The 14,889-nt window shown below is 35.4% G+C and overlaps 2 protein-coding genes across 2 annotated transcripts in view; one reads left to right on the forward strand and one right to left on the reverse strand.

Moving 5' to 3' along the window:
* LOC134665987 (uncharacterized) overlaps window positions 1-14,889 on the reverse strand; it is a 74,984-nt gene that overhangs the window by 51,778 nt on the left and 8,317 nt on the right. The window lies entirely within an intron of this gene.
* On the forward strand, window positions 1,330-14,237 carry LOC134666332 (uncharacterized). The gene is made up of 4 exons (XM_063523478.1): window positions 1,330-1,639; window positions 5,458-5,633; window positions 7,526-7,692; window positions 14,022-14,237. Exons 1-4 carry the CDS (start codon window positions 1,474-1,476, stop codon window positions 14,215-14,217), a joined length of 705 nt encoding a protein of 234 aa, XP_063379548.1. The 5' UTR covers window positions 1,330-1,473; the 3' UTR covers window positions 14,218-14,237.

Raw genomic sequence — 14,889 nt, forward strand, 5'->3', positions numbered from 1 at the left:
TTTGGGTAATATAATAATTAAAAATCGATACTTGGGCACAATAAAGCAGCGTTCAGAACGTCAAAGGTACAAACGTTTTTATGGGATCTTTCTATATTAAGGGTGGATGAAACCGTTTTTCTTACCAAGGAATATAGGAAACATATCGTATAATCGTATGATGTCATATCACCGATAGGTAAATACAATATACATTTTGTGGACTAACTAAATAATATATCTTCTCCATTTGTGTACTGGAGAATCAGAGGTATTCCAAGATCCAATAACTCTCATTACCATAAGCCCGTAACCCCGTTGAATAATGTTAACAGATCAACCAGCGACAATTCTACAAAGAACCTGATGGAACGAATTTGCACCAATATAGGAGATTCAAGGAAAACCATTAGGTACTTGTTTCACATAAAAAGGCACATTATCTTTGTACAGGCCGTTTGAATAAAAGTTCAAAGGCAAAAAGATAGGTATTCGAAAACAAACGAAAACCAGGATTATACTTCCCTAAGCAAAGATTATCATTTTTGGTTAAAATAAACAGTCCTGGCAATGTTAATATTATTTCAATTTACGCTACAGAAATTTACAAAAAATATTTTATTCTTCATGCAATTTCGACATAATGCAATGGAAATTATATTTATACAAATGTATTACGCAATGTTTTGAATGTACATACCAACATATCCAATATTTAACGCTTTTATTTTGGTAATTGTATTATTTATTGAATTTCAGGATTTATATAGGTAATAATTACTAACGTTCTTATGATAAATTTATGGAATTCTACAATTATTAGCGAAAAACAAAATACCAATCCAATGTTTGTAGATTATTGTTTTTCATTTCAAGTAAGTAATAGTAAAAATATGCTGATTTCATTAAAAAAAAAAGTAAGTATTTATTAGTAATTTTAATTTGCATGTTTGTGACATGTCCGAGCATATGTCGAGCTCAAAATGCAGTAGCAATTTAACATATAACCGAATGATTTCAACATTGAAAAGCCGAGTAACGAGCACTACCGCTTTGTATTAAGTTAAATTAGATAAGTAGTAGTTTGAATGCAGTTAATTTCATTTCAAAGCGAAACTTCCCTAAGCAAAGATTATCATTTTTTACTTTCCTAAGCAAAGATTATCATTTTTGTAGAGGAGCATTAAACTTTCAATATCAATATCCTTCCATACTCGTTTGGGCAAAACCTCTAGTTTTTCTACCTATAGTTCTTCCCAATGGGACTTTAAATTTTAATATTATGAGCAAGTATAAATCATGCTGTTTGTAAGAACCATCTTATAACAACAAATCTAGTTATACACCGCAACTTATAAACCGCAAGTAGCACAAACCGAGCTCACACAGAATACAATCCAGTCCCGTTCCGTGCACTCAATGTCTCAGAAATCGTTTTAAATTTAAAGCCTCAAAAGCGTTTCTTCATTTTACATTATCTAGCAATTTAAGCCAATGTCTTCCCGGGAATATCCCAAGGTATGGGACAGTTTCGAGCGAACAGTTGACGGTGTTACGATGAAATTTGTAGTGGAAGATGTATCTGAAGCTATGTGGAGTACCGCAGTCGAATTCATGTTGGGAAATTATATTAAGGAAGATGTTTGGTGGAGCACGGCGGGTGAGTTATGAATAGTGCATTAGAGACATTCACTGGTTGTATAGTCATATTCTCTTGACACAACGTGTGCATTTCGCCTAACATGTTATTTATTTTGCTGTACCATTGGAATTTACCTACTAGTAAATCGCATTTCGCTTTGAAACGAACTTAGCTGCATTCAAACTACTACTTATCTAATTTAACTTAATACAAAGCGGTAGTGCTCGTTACTCGGCTTTTCAATGTTGAAATCATTCGGTTATATGTTAAATTGCTACTGCATTTTGAGCTCGACATATGCTCGGACATGTCACAAACATGCAAATTAAAATTACTAATAAATACTTACTTGAAATGAAAAACAATAATCTACAAACATTGGATTGGTATTTTGTTTTTCGCTAATAATTGTAGAATTCCATAAATTTATCATAAGAACGTTAATAATTATTACCTATATAAATCCTGAAATTCAAGAAATAATACAATGACCAAAATAAAAGCGTTAAATATTGGATATGTTGGTATGTACATTCAAAACTGACGACCGGTCTGGCCTAGTGGGTAGTGACCCTGCCTGCGAAGCCGATGGTCCTGGGTTCGAATCCCAGTAAGGGCATTTATTTGTATGATGATACAGATATTTGTTCCTGAGTCATGGGTGTTTATTATGTATTTAAGTATTTGTATATTATATATATCGTTGTCTGAGTACCCACAACACAAGCCTTCTTGAGCTTACTGTGGGACTTAGTCAATCTGTGTAAGAAGTGTCCTATAATATTTAAAAATTTAATATAAAAAAAAAACATTGCGTAATACATTTGTATAAATATAATTTCCATTGCATTATGTCGAAATTGCATGAAGAATAAAATATTTTTTGTAAATTTCTGTAGCGTAAATTTAAATAATATTAACATTGCCGGGACTGTTTATTTTAAACTTAAGGATTATGAATGATTTAAGCTTAAGCTTTAGACTTAGTTTCAATTTGCTTCCCTTACTCACAACGAGAGTAACATCAGTTCCGCGCCCAGTAAGCTGATCATCCCGGCTGTGCCGTCACTCGCTACAATTTATTGCTTTAAATAAATAAATAATTACCTTTTAATATAATATTATACAGCCGTTTGAGACCAGTTTGTAGTTTATGAATAAGAATACTTAAACAAGTTTTTTTTAGTGTATTCATAATTGTGAGCAATGGATATGGCTGCTAGCTTATTTTACAGAAATTAGTAGGTACTTAATTTATTCATCAATCCCAGGTATTAATTATGTGTAATAATTTACGAAATTCTGAACACAATATGTTTGGTAAAACTAATGCGGTATATTGTTACTTGTAATTTCCCGAACTCCGGCCGACGAAGTAACTTTTGTAACACCTTAATCGTTGTAGGTAACTTTTTGAACGTTTGCTCTGACCCCAGAGTTTTCCTAATTAAGGGCTATCCTTTTTTCCACTCTCATTTATTCTCCTAACAATATTTACACTTTTAATTAAACAGCAAAGATAACGATAGTTACATGTAGCTCTCATTGTAAATAAAAAACATTTATTTGTTTTACAAGAGGACAAAGTAAAGTTTTTGTTTAACTCCTCGTGCTAATATTGATTCTCGAGCAAGCAAAAGATTACAAAATTGAGCCACGACCGTGCAAATGGTTTATAAAGTAGAATCTTGTGTGTTGCGAGGGTTTTAAGGCACGAGGGTTAAACAAACTTTGCTAACGAATAAAACACTTTTTAAATAAATAAATAAATATTCCCTTCTTGAGCCTACCGTGGGGCCTAGTCAATTTGTGTAAAAAATATGATATAATATTTATTTATTTTATTTATTTATATTATAGGTAATTTTCATTGACAAAGCCCCACGGTAAGCTTAAGAAGCTTGTGTATTGACTCCCAATACCTCATATATATACACAATTACCTACACATGTATTCCTTTTCAAACATTATACATCCGACTACTGTCCATATGTATGTATAAAAAATATACAAGTACAATAAACGTGATAATGGCATTGCAGATAATAAAAGACTTAACATTAATTAACTTAGTACTTTTTCAGCGGTTGGGGGCTCAACACTTTTTGCAATTAACAGAATCCCTTCTTATGGCGGCGAACATTTTCTCACGCAAGAAAATAAGTCATTAGCCTTATTCAGAGGCACAGATCACTTTCCCAGTAGCTGGATTATATAACGATACCATAGTACATAGTGCTCACTCTTAGCTACCTACTAATGGCAGAGAAAAGTTTGTTTTAATAAAGTAGTGCACTAAGGAAAAAGCCGTTTCACAACCATATTTCACGACCCTTACTGCAGCAACCATACTATTATTAATGGAAGAGAAGCAACCGCTCATCTCAATTGAAACGTAATTCTAGTTATAAGTTTGTTGTTAATTTAATTTCGGAATCAATAAAAAATATTCCTTGCCTATTAAAACAAATACTTTTCTAGTATTTCAGTCGGTGCCCTAACTTAAGGGTTGGATACCTTTTCTATACAGCTAGTATGGTGACGTGGGTACTGGGTGCGCAAGTTGGGACACTTATTGTACTTAAAAATGTAATATGCACCTCCCTTGCCTTCTCTTCACTTTCTCCTGTCATCTCATCAAAGATAACTATACTTCTATTTTTTATTTTTGTTAAAAAAAACGGAGAATACTATTACTACTACTACCACTAATATGAGCGGTACGGCTCACAGTGTAGTTATTTACAAACGCATATTTAATTGTATGTATTGAGACAGGAAATATAGATAAAAGCGTAATATTGCGCAGTCTCTACGGCGTAGTCTATGTCCAGTTGGCGACCGCCGCCCGCCGCCCAATTATCCCGAGGCTGGGGTTCGCCCTAATGTGCTGCCATTACCCTTCTGCGCGTCCTCGGATACCTTCCCAAATTATAACTTTATTGTACACTTCCCGCGTAATCAAATGTAAATTTTGAACTAAAATTTAGGTTGAACAAACTGAGAGTGAATCACATATCGTTAATTATACTACATCACCGTTTGCGTTTAGCTTAGGGCTACGAATTGGTTTAGTTAAAATAATCTTGATATTCAATTTACAAAGCTATATATCATTGGATGGGGTGCGTGACAGTAGCAAATATTTAAATACCTATCTTGTTACTATCTGATGGTCTTCATGTTTTAAAATATTTCATTGTTTTTTTTTATAATGAAGGCAAATGAGCAAACGAATCGTCTAATGGTAAACGTTAACCATAGTCCATGGCCACCCTCAACAACAAAGGTGTTTGCTTTACCAACATTTCGGAGTACGGACTCGTAGAAATAGACTACGCTTTTTACTTGATTTTCTTTTCAAAATGTTAATTTTAACATACGATCTATACCACAAATCATGAATCTTAACATTAGAATATCATAGCTCGGTAGCTTAAACACGCCTTGTTATTCATCTGGCAATAAAAAATAGAAAGCTAACTAGATGTTATTATGTACCTATTCACAGTGTTTTTATACTGGCAAATGTTTCTTCAAATACCTAATCTTAAAATATTGGATACATAATCTGCTTTTAAAATTTTTAGATACTCGTATTACGAGCCCATCCTGTATTTTATTAAATTGGTTTTCTCACTTTGAAGAAATTATAACGATCAAACTCCATTTAGCACAATTACTTCGGATAAAAACTCCCCGAAAACAGACGCCCAAATTTCAAACGTTGGGACTGATAAGATTGGAAATTTTCCAATTGATTTGTACGGGTTATTAATTGAGTCGAATTTAATGCGGGCCGTGGATGATTAATTGAGTGTCCACCTTTGAATAGGTACGGCGAGGGACCCCGATGCGGTGCAAGAGTACCGTGTGCTGCTGACATCGATCATTAGGCAGAAGATGTCGCTTGCCTGCTTTCTGGCTGACGGAGATGGATCGGGACACACTTTGGTTGGTGCGAATCTTTGCCTGCCTCAGGTCAAGGGCGAGTTTGTGGATCATAATCCGGTGAATATTATTTGTACAGTTCTCATTTTTATTTGCACTCAATTACTATTATTAATTTATATACCGGGTGTGGCCTGTAACACGAGCAAATAATTAAAACATGGATTGTACTCCTCAAAGGGTGACACTTTTGTTCAACAACTTTTAAAAATTATGAAGTATTTAGACTTCCTATTTTTCATACAAAATAAATATTATCTTCAATGGACGCCATCGCCATGCCATATCAGTTGTGATTGACGTTGCTTGTCATGCCTTAAACATAACAAAATTTGCAATACATTGTGTCTTAGAATAAACTTTAAAGTGTATTAAAAATTAAACCACAAGTTATTTTTAAAAGTTGCTGAACAAGCGTTGGTCGGTATGAGGAGTACAGCCTACAGTTACATTTTTTACTCGTATTGCAGGCCACACCCGGTATAAATAGTATTTACGAGTATCTGTACAGCCAGTGACTAATTAATCCCTGCTCGATGTAAGTAATTGCTATTGTAATTTAACTCTATCCTTCAAGCAGTAAAGGTGTTATCTGTATGGAGTCTTTCATTGTAATTGCTTTTTATTTTGACACGTAAGTAATTAGCGCTTTAGTTTAACAAAAGAAAATAATGCTATTCCTCGGCAGGTAATCTCTCAAGTGGATTCGGACATTTTAAAACCGTTCGACTAATACTTGGAGAATTATTTGGCTTTATTGCAATATTCATCATTGTTAATCAATTTATCTGCGTTGCTTATAGGTCGATTTTCAGATATTTTTCTTTTAAAAAAATGCATTTAAGATTAAAAAAGGAAATTTTATAATGTTAATTGTTTTTGCTTTACTAAGTTTCTTTAGAAAATATACAAACCTACAAAATGATACAAAAATACTGTAGATACCTAAATCTAAAGGTTCCGAATACCAATACAAACAAAAAACGTTCCAAATGTGCCAAGGTTTCCATGGTTCATTTGTTTAATACAGTATCGTACAGAACCTTATTCAACGGGTAAAATGGAAAACCGAAAAGCGGGCCAGCAGCTTCAAATTGCTTTCTTCTATGAATTATAAATCCTTGCCAAAATTTTGGCAGATAGGAGCGTTACTTGAAGGAACGTAAAGCAAGCAACTCCAAATTGGCTACTTTGCATTCAATTTAAAATTCTAAAATCAACTTGTATGCTGATCAGCCTAAAAGCTCTTAGCACGGAGCTTGGGAATAAATTCTTCAGACATTATTAAAAAATAGGAACGATTGTACCGTATGGTAAACTAACTATGGAACTATGTAAATTAGGCCCAAATGCGAAACATAATTTCGTTATTATGAGATTCATTTCGGCGCTTGTCAAACTTTCGATAAATATTTTATTAAAGAGAATAACAGAATAAGCCTGAGTCCATTTCATCCCGCTACTCCATTTCATCTGAGCTTTACGCCGATCGCCGTTACGCCCTAACCCTGGAACCGCTCCCGTTTATTCTTCCATTTCTATTCGAGGCCGACCTAGTTTAAGCCCTTAGGGATTTAAGTACAGTATTATCTATATTACATGCTATCAGTTTATCTTTAATTTAGTATCATACTTTTTTCTAGCTATAAGGTTTTGATATTTGATACTTAATAGAACTTTAAAAAAGATTAGAAAGACGACATGTTAACACTATCTGCACACTCAATCGTACTAATAACTCACAGTAATAACAAAATTGAAAATTTGATTGAAGTAGTTATCTTGTAGATATCTAGGTATTTAAAATAGACTATCATTCGAATACTGTAAGATAAATTCTCTATTTTGAGTCACTTGAATAATATTCATACACATTGAAATAAATAATTTGGCTGGGCTTACTAGTGATTAACAACACGGGTTACAAAATATTATTACATTTCCTTCCACAGCCCAAAACCGAAGCCGGCCTATTATCCCTACGCATGTTCGCAGAGGCGATGAAAGTACCCGTAATTTATGATAAATACGGAGTTGGTGAATACCTAATGGGCGCCGGCCTCTCCGTAGCCCCGGAGTACAGGAGATTGGGCATCGCCACCAAATTACTCACGGCGAGGTAAGTCTTAATCACATCGTGTTATACCGAAATCCGTTAGCGCGGAAATCTATTCATGACACAAGCTCACGGCGTCGATATTCAAGTATTGGCAGATTATAATTATATACAACTTTGGGAACAAATCAAATTATTTTGATTTGTGTTTTTAAGAAGTCACACTACTATATATAATTTATAAACTGAAATATATGTCATATATTAAAGAAAGAGTGACGAGCCCTCCAGTGTTGAAGGACGGATTCGAACCGGCGTCTTTAGCAATCGTTACTTTTTCTACATCTATTTCAGTTTTTACCGGGTGTGGCCTGTAACATGAGCAAAAAATTTTACTGTAGGATGTACTCCTCATACTGATCAACATCTGTTCAGCGACTTTTGAAAATAACTTGTAGTTTGATTTTTAATACACTTTAAAGCTTGTTCAAAGACGCAATGTATTGCGAATTTTATTATGTTTAAGGCTTGACAAGCAACGTCAATCACAATTATATGGCGTGGCGATGGCGTCCATTGAATATAATATTTATTTTGTATGAAAAATAGGGAGTCTAAATACTTCATAATTTTTTCAAGTTGTTGGACAAAAGTTTCACCAGTTGAGGAGTATAATCTATGTTTTAATTATTTGCTCATATTACAGGCCACACCCGGTAGATTATAATTATGTTAGGTTCATTTGTTGCATTGAACGTGTTTGTTTAATTTGATAACTGTTCATATATTAGTTATAAATTATTGTTTAAATTATCTATCTGACGTGACGTGATTATTGACAATAGGGCTTACAGTTTTCAAAGCTCCCATTTTAGTTTAAGGTAACCAGTTTAGTCATTCTTTGTAACTCGCAACATGCAAACTACATTTTAGTATACAAGTTTCACTTGCATTATTACTTTTATCACTGTGCAACTAAGTTAGTACATGTTTTACGTTACGGTGCAGAACTTGGCGTGATCGCACATCGTAACATTTACGTGCAAGTTACATCTGACATCAACATAGTATGTTTAAGTACTACCTAAGTATATTTTATTAAAATTGGTATCTCTAAGTACAGTAAATCTTCGCAGATAAATATAAAGTGTTGCAACTGCTACAAAGTTTCAACCAATATTATTGGAATGATACAATAAAAGCATGATGTAAATTCATACCTACCTGCTAAACAGTTTACAATATTTTGTGTTCGTACTAAGTGCAACTGCAATTTTAATGGGCCTAAATGTTTGTACCTACAATATATGGTTACATATGTTTTATAATTGAATCTATCTATCTATACATCTATCTATACATATAATAAAGCTGAAGACGGTCGAAAGTCTGTACATGGAAGATATTTGAATAAAAGTTGGCTGGGGATACTTAGAATCGATAACAGAACACGTTCCAACAGTTTTTAGAATTTTTGTCTGTTTGTCTGTTTATCTGTTTATCTGTTTATCTGTTTGTCTGTTTATTTGAACGCGCATCACGTGAAAACGGCTGAACGGATTTTGATGAAAACTTCACTAATCTGTCGAGAAAATCCCCGGCCAGGTTATAGGCTTTAAAAATTTAACCCTTAAAAGGGGGGGTAGCCACAACACTCGCTTGATTTAAGTTTGCCCCTGAATCTTATGGCGCTACTTAGGAAGGAGGGGCAAACTCTTTTCAGATATGTGCTACCACTATTGAGTACCCAGACTGAACTAACAGATGGCGCTGAATTTGAAGCCACCGCGGAAAGATCTTGCCAAATTAACTCTAAGTTAGAAAGGGGGTCGGATATATCAGCAAAAATAATTGAATAATTATGTTGATTTAATAAATTAATAATACAACAAAATTAAACGACAGTAAATTAATTGCCTCTCATTGCACAGTGCCATCTTTTGGGGAAGTGAGTAAACATTAAGTAAATAAGAAAACTAAAAATGAGTTTACATAGTTACGTAAGTAAGTAGTGGTAAAATAAACACACATATCAACACGCGTATAATTGCATAGTTATTTAAAATTATTAATTTTCTCCGTCATGAATTATACCTAATCGTAATTATATCGCACCCATATCAAATCTATATTCATACGTATCGCCTACTTTAAGCACTTAATAAAAATGACCACGAAGGTGGGTACTTTGAGAAAAAAACATTGACCTCTGTCATTTGCAGTGCCGGATTAACCCTTTTAAGCAAAATAAGCACTTGCTTAGGGCACCAAAACTGTAGGCAAAAAAGAGAAGGCTGCATCAGCATTGCAGTCGTCGTGGAGTGGGTACCTACATGAAACTTTTATACGTGTGTACCCATCTAATAACGAAGGGCCGTAGGGATCAAGTAAGAGATTGAGGGTACGTAAGAACATCTCCAACGTAGGCTTTCGATTTGACCTTACGCGGAGGCCCTTAAAGTCATGGAAAAAAATCCTGCTTTCGGGCTTGCGGCCAGCGGATTTTTTCGACATAGGTTACCGATTTTATAGTGAAATTTGCTCTCTTGCACGCCAGATTTGTCGGCCAAACCGAGTTGCTCCTTAGCCGCGATCCTGAGACCTAACTGTGTGTTAAGGGGCCCCGTGAAAGCCGAAAATTAAAAGCATCCTATGAAGAAGCGCTTTCGAGTGAAGCCACAGAGCGAGCAGTAGAAAGTCGTGATTACAGTTCGGTCTTATGCGAGGTCTTCTGCCTTATGGCAAAGTTAATCTTCTGCCTTAATTACACTTGGGCGTGGATCCAAATCCAAGCTTTCCTCTTTCGAAGCTGGGCCTTCTGCCTTGCTCACACTTCGCCAATTCAATTCACTTAGTCAATTCCAAGTCCAAGCTCTGCTTTCTTGCATCTTTTCTGTATGAAAACAACCTCGCTGACACCGTTAAAATGTCGAGCCCTATGCGAAGCTAGGCTGATAGAAAACTGTCCCGTCCCTTCTCTGTAATAAATCCTGGATACGCGCCTGGTTGGGACTAAAAGTAAAAACTAATGTACAACTGTCTATCAAATTGGGTTTTTTATATCGATACATTTTTGCGCTCGCTTCGCTCGCGTTTATAATAACATTATAAGATATGATAAAAGTGACATTCGGGTGGCGACTGCAGCAGCATTACTCTGTTGCAACGTTACTGCTGCAGCACTGTTGATTTTCGTGATAAAATGCTGTGATTGATTCCCATACTAAAAGTAAAAATGTACTACTATCTATCAAAGTGCGTTTTTATATCGAAAAATTTTCGCGCTCGCTTCGCTCGCGTTTATAATCACTTTCTAAGGTATGGCGACTACAGCAGCACTACTCTGTTGCAACGTTACTGCTGCAGCACTGTCGATTTTCGTGATAAAATGCTGTGACTGATTCCCATACTAAAAGTAAAAATGTACTACTATCTATCAAATTGCGTTTTTATATCAAAAAATTTTCGCGCTCGCTTCGCTCGCGTTTTCGATAACTTTCTAATGTATGGCGACTATAGCAGCATTACTCTGTTGCAACGTTACTGCTGCAGCACTTTCAATTTTCGTCATAAAATGATGTGACCGATTTCTATACTAAAAGTAAAAATGTACAACTGTCTATCAAATTGCGTTTTTATATCGAAAAATTTTCGCACTCGCTTCGCTCGCGTTTTCAATAACTTTCTAATGTATGGCGACTACAGCAGCATTACTCTGTTGCAACGTTACTGCTGCAGCACTTTCAATTTTCGTCATAAAATGATGTGACCGATTTCCATACGAAAAGTAAAAATGTACAACTATCTATCAAATTACGTTTTTATATCGAAACATTTTCGCGCTCGCTTCGCTCGCGTTTTCAATAATTTTCTAATATATGGCGACTGCAGCAGCATTACTCTGTTGCAACGTTACTGCTGTAGCACTGTCGATTTTCGTGATAAAATTATGTGACTGATTTCCATACTAAAAGTAAAAATGTACAACTATTTATCAAATTACGTTTTTATATCGAAACATTTTCGCGCTCGCTTCGCTCGCATTTTCAATAACTTTCTAATTTATGGCGACTGCAGCAGCATTACTCTGTTGCAACGTTACTGCTGTAGCACTGTCGATTTTTGTGATAAAATGATGTGACTGATTTCCATACTAAAAGTAAAAATGTACAACTATCTATCAAATTGCGTTTTTATATCGAAAAAATTTCGCGTTCGCTTCGCTCGCGTTTATAATCACTTTCTAAGTGACATACGGGTGGCGACTGCAGCAGCATAACTCTGTTGCAACGTTACTGCTGCAGCACTGTCAATTTTCGTGATAAAATGATGTGACTAATTTCCATTCTCAGCTGTAATGCAGCAATAACCGTTATTCAACTTACCAAAAAAAGAATCAATGTAATCTCGATGACCCTAGGGACAGGGGGCACCATAGTCTAGTAATGCTTAGGGCATCAAAATATCTTAATACGGCACTGGTCGTTTGCGGAGCCAAACGATTTGTGACTCGCATTTAAAACGCATTACCATGCCTTCCAGAAAAACATCCAATCATTCGCGAAAGTCTCGCAACGCATTGAGGTTACAAGGGGCACGTGGTCTTCCTCAGGAGTCTGAAGAAGACCACGATTAGTGGCGCTCTAGCCAGGCAGGCTTCGCTTTCGCTCGCGCGCGTATACCTTACTGTATCGTCCGATATACATCTACTACTCTGTCGTTCAAATCACGTGTAAAATTTGAATAAGGGCGAAAAAAACTATTGATTATGGAGTGTAGTTTTATTTAGTGGTACCTAATTGTAAAATATTGTATCTGGTCTGCAGTCCTCTAGCATATCCATCTGTCAACTTTACTTCAAGTTCCGCCTCCAGGGGAGAGGGAGAGAAATTAGGATTAGAAATTAGCCGCTTACTGACACAGATCGAATTCCACGCGGGCGGAGCCGCGGGCACAGCTAGTAATTTATAAACAAGTGCAAATGCTTATTTATCAAAAGCCGCCCGGGCGGGTTACAGTATGTCGATATATTACATGTTTAGTTTATATTTAGGTTTAGTTAGTAACATGGTTTGTATGTTTATTGAATAAATAAATTTATTAATTATTTATGTTGGAAACCATAGAGAAAAAAATACATAGGATGTTCACTCCATACATCAGTTTTAATATCAAAATTACTATTATTTTCGTAGTCGACATCTTGCATCGAGTAGCGGAATTATCAGTTAAGCTACTTGACAATAGATGTTCCGACGACCGAAAAGTCTAATGCTCAACAATTTTCAGCAAATTATTATAGCCGGAATAACCGGAACTCTATTTTCTAATCCTTCTGCTTTTAATATTAGTTGTGAATTGTTGTTCAATACAACTTTCGTGAGTGGCGACAGTAGATAATTCTAGTATCAAGTAGAGGTACCTACAGATAATTCCCCCACTCGATGCTAGAAATGTCGACCGCGAAAATAATATGTAGTCGTATTGGTACCAAAACTGATGTAGTGAGCACTCTATTCTTACTAAGGTACTTGCACCTAATAAGGCCCAGTTTTAAAGCTTGCTCAATTTCAAAATTTCATACTTTTATGAGTTTAAATTTCTCGCCCATGTTTGGTTAGTACCATAGACAAAATTGCAAGTTCATATCAAAAATGAAAAAAATAAAAAATTAAATTAAAAGTCTTATTAGGCGCAAGTACCTTATATTTCTCTATGTTTCTAACGTAAAAAATAAGTCTATAGAAGCCTTACAAATGTTTGCTTAAACTAATGTTGACACTACAAAAGGAACGCACCACAATAGTTAGCATAGAAAGGAGCTAACCAATGATGACAGGCTTCCAATATAGTTAACTTGCTAGGTATCCGCTTAAATATAAGTACCTACAATCTACATAGTGCAATTGCAATTGGATTCAACTTGGCACCGGTACCAAACTTCGCTTTCAACTATTCTCAATTACTATTGGTTTTGGCAAAACCGTTTGAATTTGAATTACTGAATTGCGTAAGATAGATATTGACGTTTAAATGCTGATGTAGGTGTGCTAAGTTTGCGAAAAGGTAGATCTGAATTAGATCTGGGCTATAACCGCGAAAATCAAAGTTCGCAAGTTGCGGGGATTTTTCTCTGTCACTCTAATTACGCCTTCATTGGAGTAAAAGAGAAAGATCCCCGCAATTTGCGAATTTCGGTTTTCGCGGTAGACACTCTGAGTTCGCGAGCTTTATTTTTGTGATTTTTTAACAAGTTGTAACAAAACTATTGAGAATTAAGAGCAATTATGTATGTAAGAAATGTAAATTAACCCATTAGCGCCTATTGTCCCCAGTGTCCCCACTTGGGTACACCTGGGTTACTGTGTTTGATTCGATTTTTTTTTTCTTAGAATCGCACTATCGAAGAGCCTGGGATTTCGAGCAACTGGCGGCATCTTCACCAGTGAACACGGTCAACTAGCAGCTGAAAAGGCCAGCTACGAGTGTCTTTACACAATTCCATACAAAAAGTTTGGGAAACGCTGCAACATCGTCTTTAACAGTAGCACGCAAGATTTGAAGATATTTGCTATTAAAACTGAATAAAATGTTACTAGGAATAGGGACAGTTAAGGATAACTCACGTCAGAGCGGGCCGGAGTTTCCGGAGCTTCGTTTTATATAGAAAGCACCACGTGATGACCGACCAGCCGTCATAGAAAACTATATGTCGGACGCCTCGGCCCGGGCACGGCCCGGTCTAGCGTGAGTCATCCTTTATTTGGTTTTTAATCTTTCTAGATACTTTTTATATCAATAAGATTATAAAAGCCATGATACATACATAAGCTATTGCAAAATCTTCGCCTAAGGCCGGTAGACCATATGATCATAATTTTTACACTCTGTGATAAAACAACGCAACGTTATTGTGTTTGGGCCAGTAAATATTGTCTCAATTACCGAGGTTTTAGGTGCCTGTCGGGAGAAAAGTACAGTCAACGATAAAAGCTTTTTTATAATCTAAACATAAAATGTTTGACAAAAAACTTAATTCCAGTTATACCTACAAAAAAATTGTAAAATGATAAAATAAAACACCCAGAATAATAATTTTAACATGACAGTTGGACATGAAAGAACTATAAAGAATCTCTTTTGCCACATTTGGATACGGAACGCTAAAAGCAGGCGAGAGACCATTATTTTGACTAATACTTCTGTGTTGCATATCTGATATTAGAGTCTAGGAAACTTTCTGATCGAAAATAAGTAATA

This window comes from Cydia fagiglandana, chromosome 7 (genome assembly GCF_963556715.1).
Source record: "Cydia fagiglandana chromosome 7, ilCydFagi1.1, whole genome shotgun sequence".
Taxonomy (NCBI): domain Eukaryota; kingdom Metazoa; phylum Arthropoda; class Insecta; order Lepidoptera; family Tortricidae; genus Cydia; species Cydia fagiglandana.